This window comes from Oncorhynchus mykiss, chromosome 5, assembly GCF_057628025.1.
Source record: "Oncorhynchus mykiss isolate SJ-2025 chromosome 5, ASM5762802v1, whole genome shotgun sequence".
NCBI lineage: Eukaryota > Metazoa > Chordata > Actinopteri > Salmoniformes > Salmonidae > Oncorhynchus > Oncorhynchus mykiss.
Genome location: NC_143026.1, coordinates 60,381,765 through 60,400,990, shown reverse-complemented (window position 1 = coordinate 60,400,990; position 19,226 = coordinate 60,381,765). Strand labels below are relative to the sequence as shown.

General features: G+C 38.9%; 1 protein-coding gene across 10 annotated transcripts; it reads right to left on the bottom strand.

Annotated features, from left to right (window-relative positions):
• Nucleotides 1-347: 347 nt before the first annotated feature.
• Nucleotides 348-16,193, bottom strand: LOC110524168 (DAZ-associated protein 1). 10 transcript variants are annotated; one of them, XM_090235389.1, is made up of 14 exons: nt 16,055-16,193; nt 14,782-14,822; nt 13,953-14,119; nt 13,329-13,394; nt 12,203-12,310; nt 11,879-11,927; nt 8,122-8,204; nt 5,630-5,777; nt 5,339-5,368; nt 4,755-4,907; nt 4,030-4,197; nt 2,314-2,406; nt 1,535-1,589; nt 355-1,190 (listed from the first exon to the last, which is right to left on the bottom strand). In XM_090235389.1, the coding sequence occupies exons 1-14, from the start codon at nt 16,084-16,086 to the stop codon at nt 974-976; spliced, it is 1,410 nt and encodes a 469-aa protein (XP_090091515.1). In that variant the 5' UTR covers nt 16,087-16,193; the 3' UTR covers nt 355-973. The 10 variants fall into 10 exon arrangements, with proteins under 10 accessions (XP_021459230.2, XP_021459231.2, XP_021459232.2 ...); XM_021603555.3 differs by lacking the exon at nt 1,535-1,589 and having other exon boundaries at nt 348-1,178; XM_021603556.3 differs by lacking the exon at nt 1,535-1,589 and having other exon boundaries at nt 348-1,178; nt 12,203-12,307; nt 16,055-16,187.
• Nucleotides 16,194-19,226: the final 3,033 nt, after the last annotated feature.

Genomic DNA, 19,226 nt, shown 5'->3' with positions numbered 1-19,226 from the left:
CTACGAGGTCCAGAGTTGAGTTTGATGGGCCTCTGTGTACGCAAATATATCTTTTTTCAAAACATTTTTTAGAGGGCCCAACCCGTTTGGGTTTGACATGTTCAGGTTTTTGTTGATATTGAGGGAACCTGGTCCATGATTGTCATTCTACTTAACCCTTGAAAATGACGATGGGTGTTATTTTCCCCATAGACTGTCGCCACCCCAGAAACAACACAGCCCCTACCCCTTGATGGTTCATGTAATGCCCCCCCAAAATTGTGTAAAGGGATCCTAAACAGAATATACACCAAGCATATCAAACATTAGGAACACATTCCTAATATTGACAGCAACAAGAGGCAGGATATCTTTAAAACATTTATTTGAAATAAATTCCTTTCTTTTTGCATAAGTGCAAAATGCACTCAAAAACAGCCACCTGAGGGAAGTCTACATCTTTAAATAAAAAAACAAGCAAAGTGTACATTTTTCGTACAAAATTCTCTTTAAAAAAATTGCAGTTTGTGTATAATATATATTCATATTTTCCAAACTTTAAAATAAAGACTCAGAAAATAAACACAATCCACCAAATTAAAAACATTTTCCCTAAAATTTAAAGCTGAGAACTTTAGACCCTGTTTTCAGTTCTGTATCTGGCATAAATATACATATGTCTCTCTCTCTCTCTATATATATATATAGATATATTCTCTGTGCTAGTGTTTGACCAGACAATCAAAACCTATTGCAAAGTAGTAAAGTCCTACTTTAAAACATGGGGGAGAAACAAAGTTCCTTTCATTTCAACATTTGAAAGAAAGGTTATGCAAAAATCAACTTTTACATCATGTGACATTGTAACAGAAGTAAATTGGAATCCCTGGTTTTATGAGAGTTCACTTTTCCCCCCAAATTGTGTCATTTTGTGTTCCAAAAAACAAACACAGAAATCCAGTTTTGCTTATGACCAGAACACATTTCCCTGACTTTAGAACTGAGCGCTGTGGCGGTCGGAGACGCTCAGCGTCGGTATGGATGAAAGCCCGTTACGTTGTGATTCTGTCCTCGAGCAAAAGCGGCTGCTGTCGGCTGGGGGCCCGCCACCGGTTGTGCTGTTGGTGCCCCGTATGAAGCGGTCTGCTGGCTGGGATCTGCGAAAGTATGGCCAAACCCACTCAGGTCCTGACCATAACCTGTGAGGGTGGGTGAAGAACAGGGAAGAAGGGTTCATTATCACAATCATAAATGGTGCTCATAAACAAACAGATTCCAACCAGCTAGGTGAAAGTCCCTTATTTTACCCAAAATAAATACAGCATTGATCATGGTTTCAGGGCTTCTAATGTTCATGTTAAATATTGTCTTCCATCCTTCATGAGCCTCCATGAACCAACATTCTGAGTTTGGTTAGCCAGTTGAGTGCTTCCAGTGTAAATCAATTGGTCTATTATTTTTAGGATTCAAAAGATGCAATCTGAACTGTTATGAGAGGAATCAACAAAAGGAAAACAGTATAAATGCTTAACAGGTTTTTTTTTTTTTTTTAAATAGACACTGGATGGCTCCATCTCCCTGCAATCCACTGTAGTCGGAGAAGCAGAGAACTGCATAGACGTTCAGTCCAGATCAGGCTGAACAGTTCCAACTCATGTCGGACAGTACAGAGTAACGAAAAAAGAAAAGAAATGAAACAGAAAATGGTAGAACACAAGCAAACTTTCCCACAAGGTGCTCAAAGGCTGGAAGAAACATGTGGAAGAGCAGACCTAACAGAAATCAAATAGATATCGGACATTCATTTCACCAGCCACAAGTGTTTGTTTCTTCATACAAACTCTCCTCTGATTATCATCTTTTATCTGTCAAAGGAGAGGACAGCATATGGGAAAAAACAACAAGTTAATTGACTGCTAACACTTTCAACAGAGAGCAAAATAAAAACGTTAATTATAGTATACCATGAACACACTTTGCCAATTAAATATATATATTTTTTACCAGAAAAGGCAGAGTGAGAGAGGACAAACAAATCTGAGGACACAGGTGTTGTTGGTATGATAAACTACAGCTACGATAGGAAATGAGACATTAACATTCAACTGGCATGGAACCCTGTTAATTGATTTATTATTCATACTGTGATATATGGTCACGTAATAAGATCTCAATCTCAAATCATTGAATACCGTAGCTGTATTTTTGTTTACTCTAGAAGTATATACTTTGTATGTACAAACATACAAAAGGGACGCAAAGGAACGTAGCAGCTATACGACTTTATACTGAACTGTACTTCTGGTGGTTGGAAAAGACAATGCTCACACCTACCTGCACTACTTCCTCCCTGCACATCCTGACCATTACTGTGAGAAGGACGCGTTGGTCCGTAGGAAGAGGGCTCCTGAGGGTAGATACTCAGGCCTATCAGGGAGACGAGGAGACTAGGTTGACGTAACCAAGATAGTCCACTTTAACATTGTCCCCTTCTTAGACCTGGCACTATGGCTTGGCTTAACACTTAATTATTACACTCCCACTGACTGCTTGCTCTTAAGACTCCTACCATCACTGCACACATCCATCTGGAATTACAAACACATAGGGTGAATGGGGGGGGGGCACTACTTGCTTAATGCCTTTTGCCGCCTACTAAACAATTCTAAAGTAGGCAGCTAATGCTAACGGTAAAGAGCAGGATGGGTAGGCAAAGCACAAGCATGAAACACTGAACAAGATGGGAAGCTCAACTGACAGTCACAGGGATATATTCAACTGATGCAGTGCATTCGGAAAGTATTCAGACCTCTTGACAAATGTATTAAAAATAAACTGAAATATCATATTTACATAAGTATTCAGACCCTTTACTCAGTACTTTGTTGAAGCACCTTTGGTAGCGATTGAATACTTATGTAAATAAGGTATTTGTTCTTTATTTTTAATACATTTGCTCAAATTTCCAAAACCTGTTTTGGGTTTGTCATTATGGGGTATTGTGTGTAGATTAAATGTTTTTCCTATTCAATCTATTTTAGAATAAGGCTGTAATGAAAAAATGTTGACAAAGTCAATGGGTTTGTATACTTTCCAAATGCACTGTACTATTTTGAAGAGCTATACACTTATAAGAGCTATTAACAAAACAAGATATCTAGGTCTGTCTCTCCCCAGAGATTTTTGTTCACTGACAAATGCCAGTGGGGACGAGGAGGGGGAGACAGAATGAACTAACTAAGCAACATACATTAACCTTTCAAAAAGCAAGGATTTACCAAGGCATTTTGCTTACTAAGGAGGAAGAGGCCTTATGAAAGAGCCCCTCAGTTGATGACAATGCTGGATTTGTACCCGACATGGTACAATAAATATAATTGGAGGAATTTAAAAAAAATCCTGATACAGTGCCTTCAGTCTTCTCATATAAGCTTTCATATTTGTTTGTGGGAAAAGATTGGTCTGAAACCTATTACTCTCAGGAGAAAAATAATCTACAGGATCCATCGACACCATGGAGCTCATGCCAGGAGAGAAAAGCCAGCCAAGTCAATAACAAAAATGGAACAGTTGGTCAAACTGCCTGTAACCTTTGCCAGTAAAATACAATATCTTCCTTGGTCTATCTGCAGTTTGGTGGACATTCCAACTCCTCTCAAAAACAAGATTTCTAGGCAGGATGAACTAATTCAAATCTATCATTGGTTACCCATCCACATCATTACACAGCCCTAAATGGAATATTCTAAAAAAGGTGACACTGAAGAGTCCTGGGTATGGTGGGACTTCTATAGTATCTTCGTGGCCAAGCCGTGGGGGGTGGGGGCGGGGATATATATGTATGCAAGCGTGCATATGATGTCGTTAAAGCTACATGGTACCAAAGGGGCGAGCTCCTGCTTGTTTTAGGGTTGTAGTAATGAGCTTAGGCTAGGGAGGAGGGGTTGTTTGACCCAATAAAGCATCCAACAAAATGGATCTATCCAGTATAAGCCATAATAACAGCAATGCTGAGGGTGGGGCTAGGGAATGCATGGAGGCTCTACTTACCATACTGGCTGTAAGGGAAGTCTGGCTGTCCCGTGGGTGCTTTGCTGATGTCCTGAGTAGGTGCTGTAGCTGGAACAAACCCTAGCGGCCCTGTTACCGGAGTCGTGGGCGGGGGCGGCACTCCTTGTGGGGCATACTGCTCACCTTGAGGCGTGCCAAAACTGTACCCTAAACCAATGCCAGATGGAAGAGTAGTTATGCTGTACATTCTGAACTATGAAAGATCACCTGTAAGATATATTTCCATTTTATTATAATCAAAATAATCATACAACCTTTGTCAGCCTAGGCAGTAGGGTTGGACAATATTAGAATGTAATCATATACTGGTGGTATTCAAAAATTATATATTGCGAAGACGATATTAACGTTCTTGTGAAGATAAAAATGGAGAACTAAGCGTGTTACTGTTGGTGTTACATTATTGTTAGCGCTGCAGACAAGCTATTAATTTCTTCGAGACAAAGCTGGTGTTTAAATTATTTTCCTCCATTTTACCTGACTTAACGATGCCCGCATTTGAAACTCGTGCTGACATTTAAGTTTTTTGTGGAGGAATTTGTACATATGTGCAAACACTCATCATAAAGCAATGATTTTTATTTTTTTTACAAAACACACATTTTTGGGGACATAATATTGTTAATTGCAATATGAAAACAAAACCATTTACATAAATAGAAAAAATGCTTTTCTTATGACAACAATACATTGCAGATACTGACCAAACTGAGGTGGTGTGCTGTATCCCTGTTGAGCGTAGGCCTGAGGTGCACCAAACCCCCCCGGCGGGGTCGTTGTGACGAGGAATGCGTTGAACGGTGAGGGGGGCTGGACGGGAGCTCCACGGCCCACAGATAAAGGGGGCCCGTACCCACCTGAGTCAGAGAAAACACAACAGTTACTGAATACGGGATGACAGGTGTCTGTCTATTGGTACATTTTTAGTCTTGGATATATCCTGGTTGAAACCCACCGTCAGTAGAGACTGCATATTAGATAACATTTTCACCGCTAGGGTGGTATGATACAAGACTTAAGCAAGGGTGAAGAGTGTTAAGAATAATTATAATTTCCCTCTAGAGACAGATAATGGACTTGGAGTGCCCTCAGGTATCCCAGCTGTCACTGTGATAACACTGGTGCTTAACTGACATTACCCAATTGGTCAATATGGAAAAAGGCAATTGTCTATGACACAACACTTTCTTGATAAGTTAACCATCACAAGACAATAGATAACTATTTTTAAAAAGCTAGTTAGTGCGAGATATCCAAAATAGTCAAGTGATTCAAGGACAAAACGTACCCATGGGCTGGCCTGTAGACACCCAAACTCCTTCAAAAGAGAAAATAGTTTAGTATTTTGCTGGCGCAAAAACAATTCCTCAATATGCAATTTGTAACTATAGTACGTTGATCATTCCTCAAAGTAAAGTTTCAATGTGGACCTAGAAATACAATGTTAATATTTAAAAAAGCAATCAGGAATTTTAACAGTTTGCAATACTATATTTCTCCTAGGTATAATAATAGAATGTCATGTTCCTGGTCTGACAGAACGAGCCACGTTCTCTGCTCTGGCTGGTCTCCCACTCACCCGGAGGCCCATAACTCTGCTGCCAGCCCTGGGCAGGCTGTGCCGACCAACCATTGGCTGCACTCAGGATGCCTCTGGGTCCCCATTGGTTAGGTTCAAGCTGGCCAGGAGCTTTGCTGTCCCGAGGTTCAGCCCTTTTCACTTCCACCTGGACAAAGGACAAGGAGGGCACAATTTGCAAGACCAGTAGTTTAGAACCAAAATACCTTCCTTACCTGATCTCACCCATTACTAATATTTTTCTTCAACATATCAGCTTGAGAGTGTTTCAGTTTTACATCTTATCTGGGCCATTGCACTTGTGCCTAATGCTGATCAATACTTTAAGGGGAGTTGCGTAACAATATGTTTCTCAGGTACTTCAGTCACAATAAGATATTGCTTAATTGTTGGTTAAATAATTTTGAATAAAGCATAAAATAGCAATTGATTTAAAATGGTGCAAAAATGTCATACATTTTACAAAAATCAGTCTGAGAAACATATTCATATTTCCTGTTTTTGTGCCCTTTAACTTTGATAAAAACATTTATCGGAAGGTAAAGACTTACCTTTTCCCAGCTAACGTTTAAAGAATCTCAATTATATTTAACTTGTAGAACTTCAGAGGGAGATGGATGTACAAAGAAATGTATCATATATATCAGAAGAGGTAAAACATGCAGACAATAGAAATGGACAGTCATAAGTCAATTTAAAAATGAATCTTCATACAGTGTCAGATAATGGAGAAAATTGCAATGGTGCTCAATTGACTAATACCCATCTGATTTGCTCATCTCACACAGAATAGAAGCACTTGGTATTGGACTGGACTAATGTTCAATGAGGTTGAAAAGCCAAATCATTTTGTATCACACCAGATGGTTTGTGAGGCTACCAGCCCTTATCTGCCCTATAAAATAGTAGCTTCACTTGTTGTAGCCAGCCAGAGATACCAGCAGTTTACCAGAGCGACAAATGGGTTTAAAAACTACATGGTGGGGAAGAGGGGGGGGAGACTAGACAGAAATAGACTAGGCTCTATGGAGGTTGAGTTATTGGGGTCACCTTGCAAAATGAATCTCAATTTTCCCCCTGCTTTAAGGCGGTGCCACTTTCTTTGCCTCGCCTCTTTCTTCTCTGTCGACCTAATTACAAGCACGTTTCCACGAGTTGCCCTCCGTCTATAGCACAACTACCTGGGTCTTCTCCCACGGGCATCGTGGCTGGGAGTGATGGATACCATGACTTCAATACACTACCCAACAGCGGAACTGGGATTTTGTCCCACAGTTTGATGTGCTCCACTTTCTAATTTTGTAACTTATATCCCCTGCCTCCCTCAAGTCTAAGCCAAAGGTAATGTCAACTCAAGATCAAGCCAAGCCCCAATTCTTTCTGGAAATCAGGACAGTCAAGGAGTCGGTAAGAGGATAGCATAAAGTAGGTAGGGTCCCATACATCAATTATGAACAGACATGGGTTGAGTTCAACTATGAAAAATGGGTCCATGTGTCATTGTCCACTTAAATATTATCTTTCAATCAAAGATAAATGTTGTGTCCTCATATGGGGGGGGGGGGGGGGGGGGGTGTAATCACACTATTGAATGCAAATTTTCAAAATTTATTTTGTCAAGATAATGAATGCTATAGGAAAGGACGTCTCAGAAGTAGTTATGCTAATTGTTTATGATAAAACTACAAATCATTCATGACCGAATATAAAAACTAAAATAAAAACTACTGGTATCACAGAACTGTGGCTTCAGGCACCCAATTATCTAAGAACTTGCCGCTGGAAGGAAGTAGTGGATGATAAGGGCTTAAAAGACAGTGTGAATAGATAGCCCTAGAAAAAGGCCCAGACATTTTGGTTCTCAGATGTGGTCGACACAGTATGGAGATTCTTAATCTGGGGTCACTTAATTTAGGTTCTTTAGGAAATATATCAAATAACTCAAAAAGTAAGTGACCTGCCAACAAAATAATCAAAAAAGAAAAAAAAGAACTGAACAAGACCAATCCTTTAGGTGATTTCTCTGTGGTAAAATAAAGCATTTTAGGCTAAACTCTTATCTCCCATTATATGCTCCAAAACTGGCCACTCCCTTGAATCTCCAAAGCCAGGACAAGTATCGTTTGAAATAAGATATCGAATACCTTTTACAACCTAAAGGAGAGGTCAAAATAAACAAAGCCTTGGGCGAATACAGAAGTTGTCACTAATATTTCAGGAGGGGTGACCAAGTATTCTTTACAACAAGTACAAGATCAACCAGGCCATTGAAATGTTACGTGATCCAGAAAACAATTGTGACCTGATCTTTTAGGAAAATCTTCAGCCACGTCATTAAAATATGGAGTTTATAAGAGCTTTAGGCCTTTAAATCTCATTGGTGGCCCCTGAAAATAAGAGCTGTAATTTAAAGTTAACAGCAGCAAACAATGCATCCTGTCGCCCAAGCCTCAGTTTGATCTTGAGGGTAAAATAAAACTACAACTACACACTTTTTTGCCCATGATGTCGTGAAAATGCATGTTGACAGCCTGGTCCACTGATTGTTCGGCCTCGAAAGTAATAAATCCAAAACCTAGCCAACGACCAAGAGTGAATCAAGGTAGCAGGGTGTTGTGACAACACAAGATGAAGAACAGTATTGTGCTCAGCAAGACAAGGATCCATCAAGACTGAGCTGGAGGCTCCTGGGGTTCAGATGATGTCACTGACTTGCAGCGATACACAAGCTGAAGTTTGAGGCCTGAGGCACTTGTATCATCCAAGATAAACTTTGCACCAATCCTTTCCATTAACAACTAAGGTTCCAGCTGTTTTTTTTTGTTGTTTTTTTACTTCTAACACAGCAAAGTCTCCTTGTTCTGTATTCATGTATTATATAGGGGTTTGAAAATGTAATATATCAAATTGTAATATATTTATATCCAGTGCAGTCAGTTGAACTACTGAGGAATATAAAAACTATATAGATTTCATGACACTTAAGTGGTTTCAGAGCATTCATGTATGCATTGGGTGCCAATTGGCCCAGCGGTATTGATGTTAGTTAATTTCATCCAAACCCCAACTTGATCTGCCCCTTGGTATATTGCTGTGCAGCACAATCTGGCAGCATCCATTGTTAATGCATAACAAAACAAAAAATGGAGAAACAGAAACTGTACAATGTCTAAAGCTTTTTCAAGTTTTCCCAAATGTGATTTTATGTTTTAGAGTCACCTAAATGGAAAATTACAATATTGCTTACAACAGCAACACAAAGATATAGGCCATTTTGTCTTACGAAATGTGTAAGTAACAACTAATGATGCTGTCAAGAGTTTGCATGGGGGATAAACAAAGTTCCCGTCAAACATGGTGAAAAACCCAATGGTGTAAGTATTCAACTCTTACTGTACAAAATAAAAACCCTGAAATGAAGGCTTTGATAAGGTGATTGACTGAAGCCTCTCATGGCTTTCCATTGAACTGCATAGACCCTGGGTTATTCTAACAAATCAAATCTAAACTTTAATTGGTGGCGTACACAGTTTTGTAGATGTTATTGCAGATGCATCGAAATGCTTGTTTCTAGCACCAGCAATATCAAGCAAAAACTCCATTCATGCCAATGACTACAGTCCCTGCATGATATTAAAAGTTACTCTAGCTGAACCTATGAATATACAGCACTGTAATTGAATCCTTTATTTAATTGTACATTTAGAAGCCCAACATTGGCAAATGTCCTGGTTCTGATAAAGTCTTGTGATTTTTTTGTGGTGATAAAAACTTTCCACAGTATTTGAGTTATGCAGCAGCAGCAATAGCCCACTACAGTGAACCAGTTTCATTTTGATAAACTCATACCAGTGGCAGAATTGGGTTGTGAGAAAATCTCCACTCTGGGACCTAACCTGATTCCAATTAAATGTCCTTTGAGACAACCGAGAATTTGAAACCGCTAATATTATTTCAAGCTGTCCCAAGCCGCCTGATCTACAACTATAAATATCATCCATCGATGACCTGTCCTTAATCTAGATTCAAAACTTAGTTTAAGCATTTACAAGCAAACATTCCTAGACAATCTACCCAAAACAAAGGTGTCAAAAACCTAAAGTCGTGCTAAGAGCAAAAAAAAAAAAAAAACTCAAGTTCATAACCATGATGAATCTAAACTTTGTATACACCCCAAATTGACAGCCTGCACATTCCATTTTTGGTTCAAACATCTGGCCTGTACCTCTGTGATACCACTCAGTACACAATAACCTAAAGGAGAAAAGACAAATCTTAAGAGACACCGTTAATCACATTCAAACCATTCACAAGGAGAAGGACAGAAAAATTAAAATAGGAAGGGCTTATACTTACAAAAATACTTAACTTTCTACATACGGGAAAACACATATATATATATATATATATTTTAAATCCGAAGTCTAAATTTAACAAAAGAAAACTTAGCTTAATACTGAATGTTTAAAAGTATTTTAGCAACAGAAAAGTCTGGATATTATGCTTGATTATGTTAATGTCATTGCTGTGCAACATCGTGTAAATTCGGATGACAAACTATTCTGCTTGTCTCCCCAAAGAGATCAAGGGGTACTGAAGTAGAAGAGAGATAATAAATGACAGGAGTCATTGACTGCTGCATCATTGCTATGTGGGACAAGTGCAGAAGAAACAGCACTGAGCAAACTACCCAACCTAATGTAACCTACATCTAGGCTAAACAGTTCTGAGCTAACTGACCAGAGTAATCCACCCATGCTTGTCTTGTCATTCTAGGGGTGTGTTTACAGCCCAATTCTCATTCAAATGTTTTACTAATTGGTCTTTTGACCAATCAGGTCTGAAAATCAGCTGATGTGAAAAGATCCGATGTGATTGGTCAAAAGACTAATTAGTGGAAAGAATATCAAAACCGGGCTGCCAGTGTAAACACAGCCTAACTATCAACTAATTTACCAGATGAAACTCCTTAATCTGTTCTTCTTAAAAACAATTTCAAATGTCAACCGACTGAAAAAAAAGTGAACTGCAACTGCATAATTTAGGGCCATAGGAATTCCTTTCCCCAGCTTCTTCAGGTTTTCCCTCTCAAAATCGCACTAATAGAAAAACTAAACTGGATATTGTAAGTCCCCAACAATGCTTAAACCACATCAGGAGACCACTTTTGAGTTCTGGGAAAAATTAGAGAAATGTCTTACCCTTTAATTCCAGTGGGCACCTAGCAAGAGTCCGTTTAGTGATGTTTTTGTAGTACACATGATGGTAGAGTTTGCAAAACAAATATCCACTGGATTGATGCAAATAATAATGACAGCATTCTGCCAGGTAAGCATAGGCTACCGTGTAGTTAACATTTAATTGAGAAGGTTTTTGGGAAAGCCTTTCCATCTATCAGAAGATTTTTCATTAGCATCATCGCTAACCGCGACGCAAAATGGTAGCTGCGCGCACCGCACACACAGATGGGGAATTCTCGTTGACTCTTCAGAAAGTTGCAGGAAATACGAATCACTGATGCATTCTGTTCATGTCTTATGATAAACTTTGGCTAATTAATACATTTTCAATACATTTAGTTGATTCGCTACCAAACAAAGTTATATTGTTGAATTCCAATGTGTCTGGATTGAGTCCACGTTTTCCGTATTGCAGATTTTATAGGTCCTTAATTAAAAAAATTATAATAATCTGGCACTATGCTGGTGAAGTTCTGCCATTTCAGCATTTAACTCAAAGCACTCAAAAAAGACAAATGCTAACACTTTTGTCAAATGGTCAAAGTTTTAAATTAGTCAATCCATTTCATTGCAGCCTGAATAATACCACAAAATAATATCAAGATACTGTACTCAAGTATAGTCATCATGATGAAGCCAATTTATTTCAAACTACATGTAATACTATAGTGTGTTAGCATGTCCCTTAATAAAACATCTAAATGCATCAAAAGCTGATCCGGTCACACAAAGTCAAGATGTTTGAAATGCCTGCAAACTTTCTAAACTTCCTCCCTATGTAAATAGGACTGCACGGGGAAAGCTTTCCGTATTTAAGGGTGGCATCCATTACAACGCCTGTGAATGAATGAATGACGAACAAGATGTTCCACCAGAAGACACAGGTGGGTCTAGCTATAATTGAGCATGGTGGATTGAATGCAGCTTACTCTCTTTGGGTCAGAATAGTTTGTCATGAGATTTAGAGATGGGAGGTACGGAAGAAAGAAAAAAAGGGATCAGCTTTTACCTCGGGGCCTCTGTTTTTCCGCGTCATAGATCATTACCACCTCTGTGACCTTGGATTCAACAAAGGAGAACATGGGCTGCATTAGGATACAGGGGGGAAAAATGCTAGTATTGCCATTGCATGCATCTCTCAGTTGGAAAACTAACACATTCTATCAATATCCTCTCCTCATATTCATTTTAACAGAAAATACTACTTTTCCTGTAGTCTTCCATTAAGCAGTTCCTATATTGGATCCTGTGCAACACATTTAAAACGGTTTTAGGTATTATTTTTTATATAAAAGCTATACAATACCGTATAGAGCATTTTAACAGGACTCACCACTCCAAATCTATTGAAATAGTCCCGGAGTTCAGGTTCACCGCAGTTATGGGGGATTCCGCCGACAAATATCTTCTTTGATTTATTGCTGTCAGCTTTGCTACCCTTCTGAAACAAAGAATGGGATCTCAAAGCCAGATCAAGAATATGTACAGGTGCATCAAATCCAGGACCGAAAGACTGAAAAACAGCTTCTATCTCCAGGCCATCAGACTGTTGAACAGCCATCACACCATCCCCTGTATTAAGAGAGTAGTACTCATGTAGTAAGTGAAAGACAAAGATAGACTCGCTCGCACCCACACTCACAGCCAAGGCTGCTGTCCCATGTATATGAAGACAAACACTGGACTGTTTCTTTCACACCAAGTATTCATAGTGTATTATTCACATAGCTCATTCTAAAATATCTACTACTGTATGTTCGATTTTTGTTAAACTGTTTATATACTCAAATCTTGACACGGCTCACTAATATCTTCTGCTTTACATATCATCCTCAGTATATATTTTAGGTGGCATATGGATTACTGAGTGTTATTTGGGTTGTTATTTGGATTAGTTCTAACATTTGTTTTTTAGTTTTTCATTATTATTTGTGTACTTGTTAAGAATTTTTTTCCTGCATTTTAGGCGCTAGTAACAAGCATTATACTGCACCCGCTACAACACCTGCTTAACTGTGTACGCAGCCAATAAACTTGCATTTGAATCACACTGAAGACAATTCACCATCTAGTCAGACAGCGGAGAAGAAATTAGGTTCTCTCATTCTGCCCTGGGGTATAATTCTTCACGTCACATCAATGCAAACACCAGTCCCAAAAGATCAGGGCACACTAGTGCCTTCACTTCAGAGTTACTGAGACAAGCCATTTCAGGATCTCTGTAAGTGATTTAGTAAAAAAAAAAAATTTAAGTCTAACAATTACATTTTAGGCTCATTAGTAGAAGTCATGTTCACAGCAATATGCTTCAGTGTGACAGATGAGATTTCTAGAGGCAGATAGGACCCCAGTTTATAAAAGGACCAAAAGGATACAATTTAATCCATTCTACCAAGGCTTGGTGCCCTATTTCTATAGAGGACACATGTAGCCCCAACTAATTAAAATACGCCCCTTACCCAGCCATCCTTCGTTCGCACTTTTTCAGGTTGCATTCCTCTGGGAGTACATGGCTTGGGATCAATCTGAAGACAAGGAATGAAATTGTACATCTCACCCTTCAGTGAAAAATCACCTTCAAATGGTCCCTCCAATTTATCTGGTGAAATAGCCCACTCAATATAGCCACATACAAATTAAATAAATTATGTGTTATACAATTCAAATTATGATAAGTCAAAGTTTATCTTCAAGAGAATGCCCTTCACTATGACAAAATTGACCTGTTCATATTAGTGCATAAAGCAACTTGTAGCAAACAAAGCATGTCATGTCCAGCCCACTGCAGTTACATGTTAGTTCAACTAATAGGCATCTGAAGAGGCAACACTTGTTTGGCAAACAGCCTGCTTTCATGTCCATGAATGTCCTTCAGAGCCAGCCTTACATTTACTGAAGATACCAATGCCAGTTATGAATTCCCTACTACTTGCTCTTGCACAGAGTATCATCTACATGTAATACTTCAGATAAAATGTTGACATTCCCATGCAGTGCTTAATTATTCTAATACTTTAAAAAAGGCATAATTGATAAGACACATATTTTACTTTCCTTATTCAAGCTGCAAAGTGCATACTCACATTTCTGCCATCAAGATTATGGGGTTTGGTCTCCAGTACAGTCCGGACACAGTTGGGGTCTTTGAATTTGACAAAACCAAAGCCCCGTGACTGATTTGTGGTTTTGTCCTTCATGATGACACAATCAACTACTTCCCCATACTGCGAGAAATAGTTTCTCAAAGTTTCTGATAGAAAAGAGGACATTGACATGAGTGGGACGATCCGTTACAGGATCCTTTAGGGATACATACATAGCCTAGTGTCCTGACATTATGGGTAATGCTTTTCAAAGTTAACTGAATGCAAAGTATTTAGTATTTCATTAAGATCCCCATTAGCTGTTGCCAAGGCAGCAGCTTCTCTCCCTGGGGTCCAAACAGACAAAACATTACATCAAACAAAACATTGTGCATTCAAAAGCATGACACACATGTATCTTTGGAGGCAGGGCATGGAGGTTTCAACAAATAATTGTCATAACAATCACATCGAATTCGTATAATTGCTTTTCTTGTCATTGAAAGCCCCAAGGAAGTACCAAGGAAGGATGCACAAAAATACATAGTACTGTGGCTATTGCTCATAACTTCAGAAACACTGTCAGAGTGAAGAGCGTGGTGTAAAGACACACTGCCCAATCAAGCATGATACAGAGAAGGGCTCTGGACCATAGCTACAGACAAACTCACTTAAGACTAGATATGAGCAACTATGAGAAAATCCTGCATGTGTACTTTAATTACAATACATACTAACATGCCACCCTTTGGTACTCCTTCAAGCACAACAGTATGTGCACTACAATACGCCTAATATTGACTGGTTGGTAAGTAGACAGCTGACTCACCCTGTGTTGTACTCCAGTCCAAGCCACCCACAAACAGTTTCCTATAAAACGCGAGAAAAAAAAGCATTCCTTTGAATTTAAGCAAAACCTGAGATGGTCCATCATTCCTGGGACACAGGAACACATTCTCAAATGGTTCTGATAGGTTAACATGTGAAAACTGACTGTGCCACATAATTGTAATGTAACCTCACAATAGATAGACTTATTTTACTGCGGGTATATTTCTTTAAGCTGCTGATGATACATATCAACAAACCTTGCTTTCTACTCAAATACTGGAATAAAGGTGACTTGTTTAGCACCGACAACACCTCTGGTCTTGTTTTGAAACCTTATGCCACGTATACAAGCTAACATAAACCAGGCAAGCGAAGATATTAACTTAAACTAGCTAAATTAGCTAACTAAAACATGAATTATCCATTAAACTTGAAAGAGCGTTAGCTAACGTTACAAATTTGACTTTAGTTAATCTTATAAACCAACGTTAGTTATATGCCGCAAGTAAAAAATAAAATAGGTAAAATACCATTGCTTCAATTATAATTTGATATGGATAATGTTGACGGATCAAACCAATATTATTACGATGCTCTCAATCTTATGCCCTGAAGTCAGTTCTCTATCAAGTTCAAGAGTAACAGCGCAATATTAGCTCCAGCAACTAGCCACAATTGAAAGTTAACTAGCTTCTGGTATATTTTTTAAGCATGTAGTGTTAACTAACGTTATATTCTGTCAACTTCAATCAAACTTGAAATTGGCTACACCACAAAACGAAGATATCACCAGGAGTCGACACTTGGCTAACGTTACCGTGCCGTATTGGTACTTCACCACTTTGCTAGCTAGTTAACGTTAGCTGCTAACGCTAGAGAGCCAACTTGTTTCGGTTTATATTTATTGTGTTGTTAGTTAACTAACTAGCTGAATAGTTGAGTATTTCAATTAATTATTCAATGACACCATGTAAACATAACTTTTGACTAGCTATCTAGTTACCTAAACCAATGTCATGGATGTTTCCAAATTATTCCTAACTAGCTAGGCTAAAGTCAACTAACGTTCGCAAACTAGCTAGTTAACGTTAGTTACCAGTAGTTATAAATATAAAAACGCCAACTAGCTAGCTAACGTTAGCTAGCTAGCTGAGTAAAAGTGGTGATGCAGGTAATATCTATCACAGTAATTCATTGATTGAAGTTAAAATGCAAAGGAGTATATACTTATATAACTAATTCTCATTAATTAGGTGGCGATCACATCTTACCCAACTTCATCTCCGGCTAAATTGCTGTTCATTTCTAAGGCTAGTGCAGGGAACGGGTATGCTGTCACTAGTTTATTGCTTCAGTACTGCTCTTCTCGAGGAAGGTCACTCCGCTTTTGGTTCAAACTGAATCTGCGCAATGACGACGTTTGCCACATGGGGTCACCAGCCAGGGGGTGAAAAAAATGTAATAATATACAGACAGTTGTGGGATATGTAGTTGAAATTCAAGATGTAGTCTCTTCATTTACAAATTAGATCAGAAAATAAAATAATACTGCCACACGGCATTGCTTGTGGATGTACTATATAGTGCTGAGTGATTAGTGCTTTGAGGTTGGTTTGGTTTCGGTTCGATTATTACAAAAGAAAATGTAGACATTAAATGTATACATTTAAAATAAAATAAAATTTACGGTAGTGACTGAACATTACTACTTATCACTTACCACCATTTATTATCATTACTTTACTTTAATAAAATATTCGTTTTATAAAGATTACTTTATTATTTAATTCCAAGTCATCATCTCATCTCTATAGAGCTGCTGCCTATGCTGTTTGACGAAATCAATATTTTAGTAGTTGTTCAAAGTAAATAAGGCATATTTTTATTACTGAATTACAACTATCAATCACTTAGATCATATATTTTCTGGTAGAGATACCTCGTGAAACATCTGCTTTCTATCCCTGTCGACCGTGCGTTCTCGCTTCTCTCAGGGTGCATTCATAAATTGCCTCCAATATGTGATGTCAGAGCGTTGACAGAGTCTGTTATAAATTCAGAGCGTTTTGCTCTTGGAGCATTCAGAGCGCACACTGAACGCTCTGGCTGATGAGTAGGGTCGATCCTAGCGTTCTGACCTCACAACGGCAGTCAAGCACCTAAACTAACTGGCTAAATAAAGTTGGCTAGCTACTTTCAAACACAATTGAGGGTACACCTCACTCTCGCCAATTTACTAGCCCTACTAGCTCAGAGTTGGTTAGGATGTTTTCATCTAGAGCGTCAATGACCGTAACTGGGCTGCTGGCAACAATTGAACTGCATCAGTTATTCTGCGCTCTGGCACACTAAAACGAGAGTGCCCTGAAATCATAGTAGATAGCCAGAGTGAATTTACAAACGCACCCTCAGTCTCCATGTCTGCATCAAATGTTCACATTATAGTTCAGCGCACCACACAGACCAGACATGTAGGCAGACACGTAATGGATTATGGCCATTGTAGTCACGAACCAAGTTTTCTACGCTAATATTGGCCTGTTGGAAACTACAACTCCGTAATACATCGCTTGATCTGATTTATAGCTACAGAAACTGTGCATTGACCTCAAAGAAAAAAAACGAACGAAATATAATTCAAATAAGTTAACAAACGTCCGTCAATTAAAAACAGCAGGCATTTCAGTCAATCGCTCAGCACTAAATGTACAGACAGGCTAGTTAAGGGTCATAGTTAAGAATCATATCATCTCCACCTTACCCGACACCCTAGATCCACGACAATTTGCATACCGCCCCAACACATCCACGGATGACGCAATCGAAATCGCACTGTACACTGCCCTATCCCATCTGGGCAAGAGGAATACCCACAGTTGAAGTTGGAAGTTTACATAGACCTTAGCCAAATACATTTAAACTCAGTTTTTCACAATTCCTGACATTTGATCCTTGTAAAAATTCCCTATCTTAGGTCAGTTAGGATCACCACTTTATTTTAAGAATGTGAAATGTCAGAATTATAGTAGAGAGAATGATTTATTTCATTTTCCCCCCATCACATTCCCAGTGGGTCAGAAGTTTACTTACACTCAAATAGTATTTGGTAGCATTGCCTTTAAATTGTTTAACCTGGGTCAAATGTTTTGGGTAGCCTTCCACAAGTATCCCACAATAAGTTGGGTGAATTTTGGCCCATTCCTCCTGACAGAGCTGGTGTAACTGAGTCAGGTTTGTAGGCCTTGCTCGCACACGGTTCTGGCCACACATTTTCTATAGGATTGAAGTCAGGGCTTTGTGATGGCCACTCCAATACCTTGACTTTGTTGTCCTTAAGACATTTTTCCACAACTTTGGAAGTATGCTTGGGGTCATTGTCCATTTGGAAGACCCATTTGCGACCAAGCTTTAACTTCCTGACTGATGTTGCTTCAATATATCCACATAATTGTCCTCCTCATGATGACATCTATTTTGTGAAGTGCACCAGTCCTTCCTGCAGCAAAGCACCCCCACAACATGATGCTGCCACCCCCGTGCATCCCCCTTTTTCCTCCAAACATAACAATGATTATTATGACCAAACAGTTCTATTTTTGTTTCATTAGACCAGATGACATTTCTCCAAAAAGTACGATCTTTGTCCCCATGTGCAGTTGCAAACTGTAGTCTGGCTTTTTTTTTATGGCGGTTTTGGAGCAGTGGCCTCGTCCTTGCTGAGAGGACTTTCAGGTTATGTCGATGTAGGACTGGTTTTACTGTGGATGTAGATACTTTTGTACCGGTTTCCTCCAGCATCTTCACAAGGTCCTTTGCTGTTGTTCTGGGATTGATTTGAACTTTTCACACCAAAGTACGTTCATCTCTAGGAAACAGAACGCGTCTCCTTCCTGATAGGTAAGCCGGCTGCGTGGTTCCATGGTGTTTATACTTGCGTACTATTATTTGTACAGATGAACGTGGTACCTTCAGGCGTTTGGAAATTGCTCCCAAGGATGAACCAGACTTGTGGAGGTCTACAAAAAAAGATTATGGGGTCTTGGCTGATTTCTTTTGATTTTCTCATGATGTCAAGCAAAGAGGCACTGAGTTTAAAGGTAGGCCTTGAAATACATCCACAGGTACACCACCAATTGGCTCAACTGATGTCAATTAGCCTATCAGAATCTAAAGCCATGACATATTTTTCGGGAATTTTCCAAGCTGTTTAAAGGCACAGTCAACTTAGTGTTTGTAAACTTCTGACCCACTGGAATTGCATTGCAGAGAATTATAAGTGAAATAATCTGTCTGTAAACAATTGTTGGAAAAATTACTTGTGTCATGTACAAAGTAGATGTCCTAACCAATTTGCCAAAACTATAGCTTGTTAACAAAAAAATTGTGGAGTGGTTGAAAAATGAGTTTTAAGGACTCCAACGTAAGTGTATGTAAACTTCCAAC

What these genes read in the sequence shown, in the direction of transcription:
- LOC110524168 (XM_090235389.1), bottom strand. Translation starts at nt 16,086, where the DNA reads ATGAACAGCAATTTAGCCGGAGATGAAGTTGG. An exon ending in GGACTGGAGTACAACACAGG is followed by an intron (nt 14,120 to 14,781) that starts GTGAGTCAGCTG and finishes CTTTTCTATCAG; the next exon opens with AAACTTTGAGAAACTATTTC. An exon ending in CTTCCCTTACAGCCAGTATG is followed by an intron (nt 2,407 to 4,029) that starts GTAAGTAGAGCC and finishes TCTCCCTGATAG; the next exon opens with GCCTGAGTATCTACCCTCAG.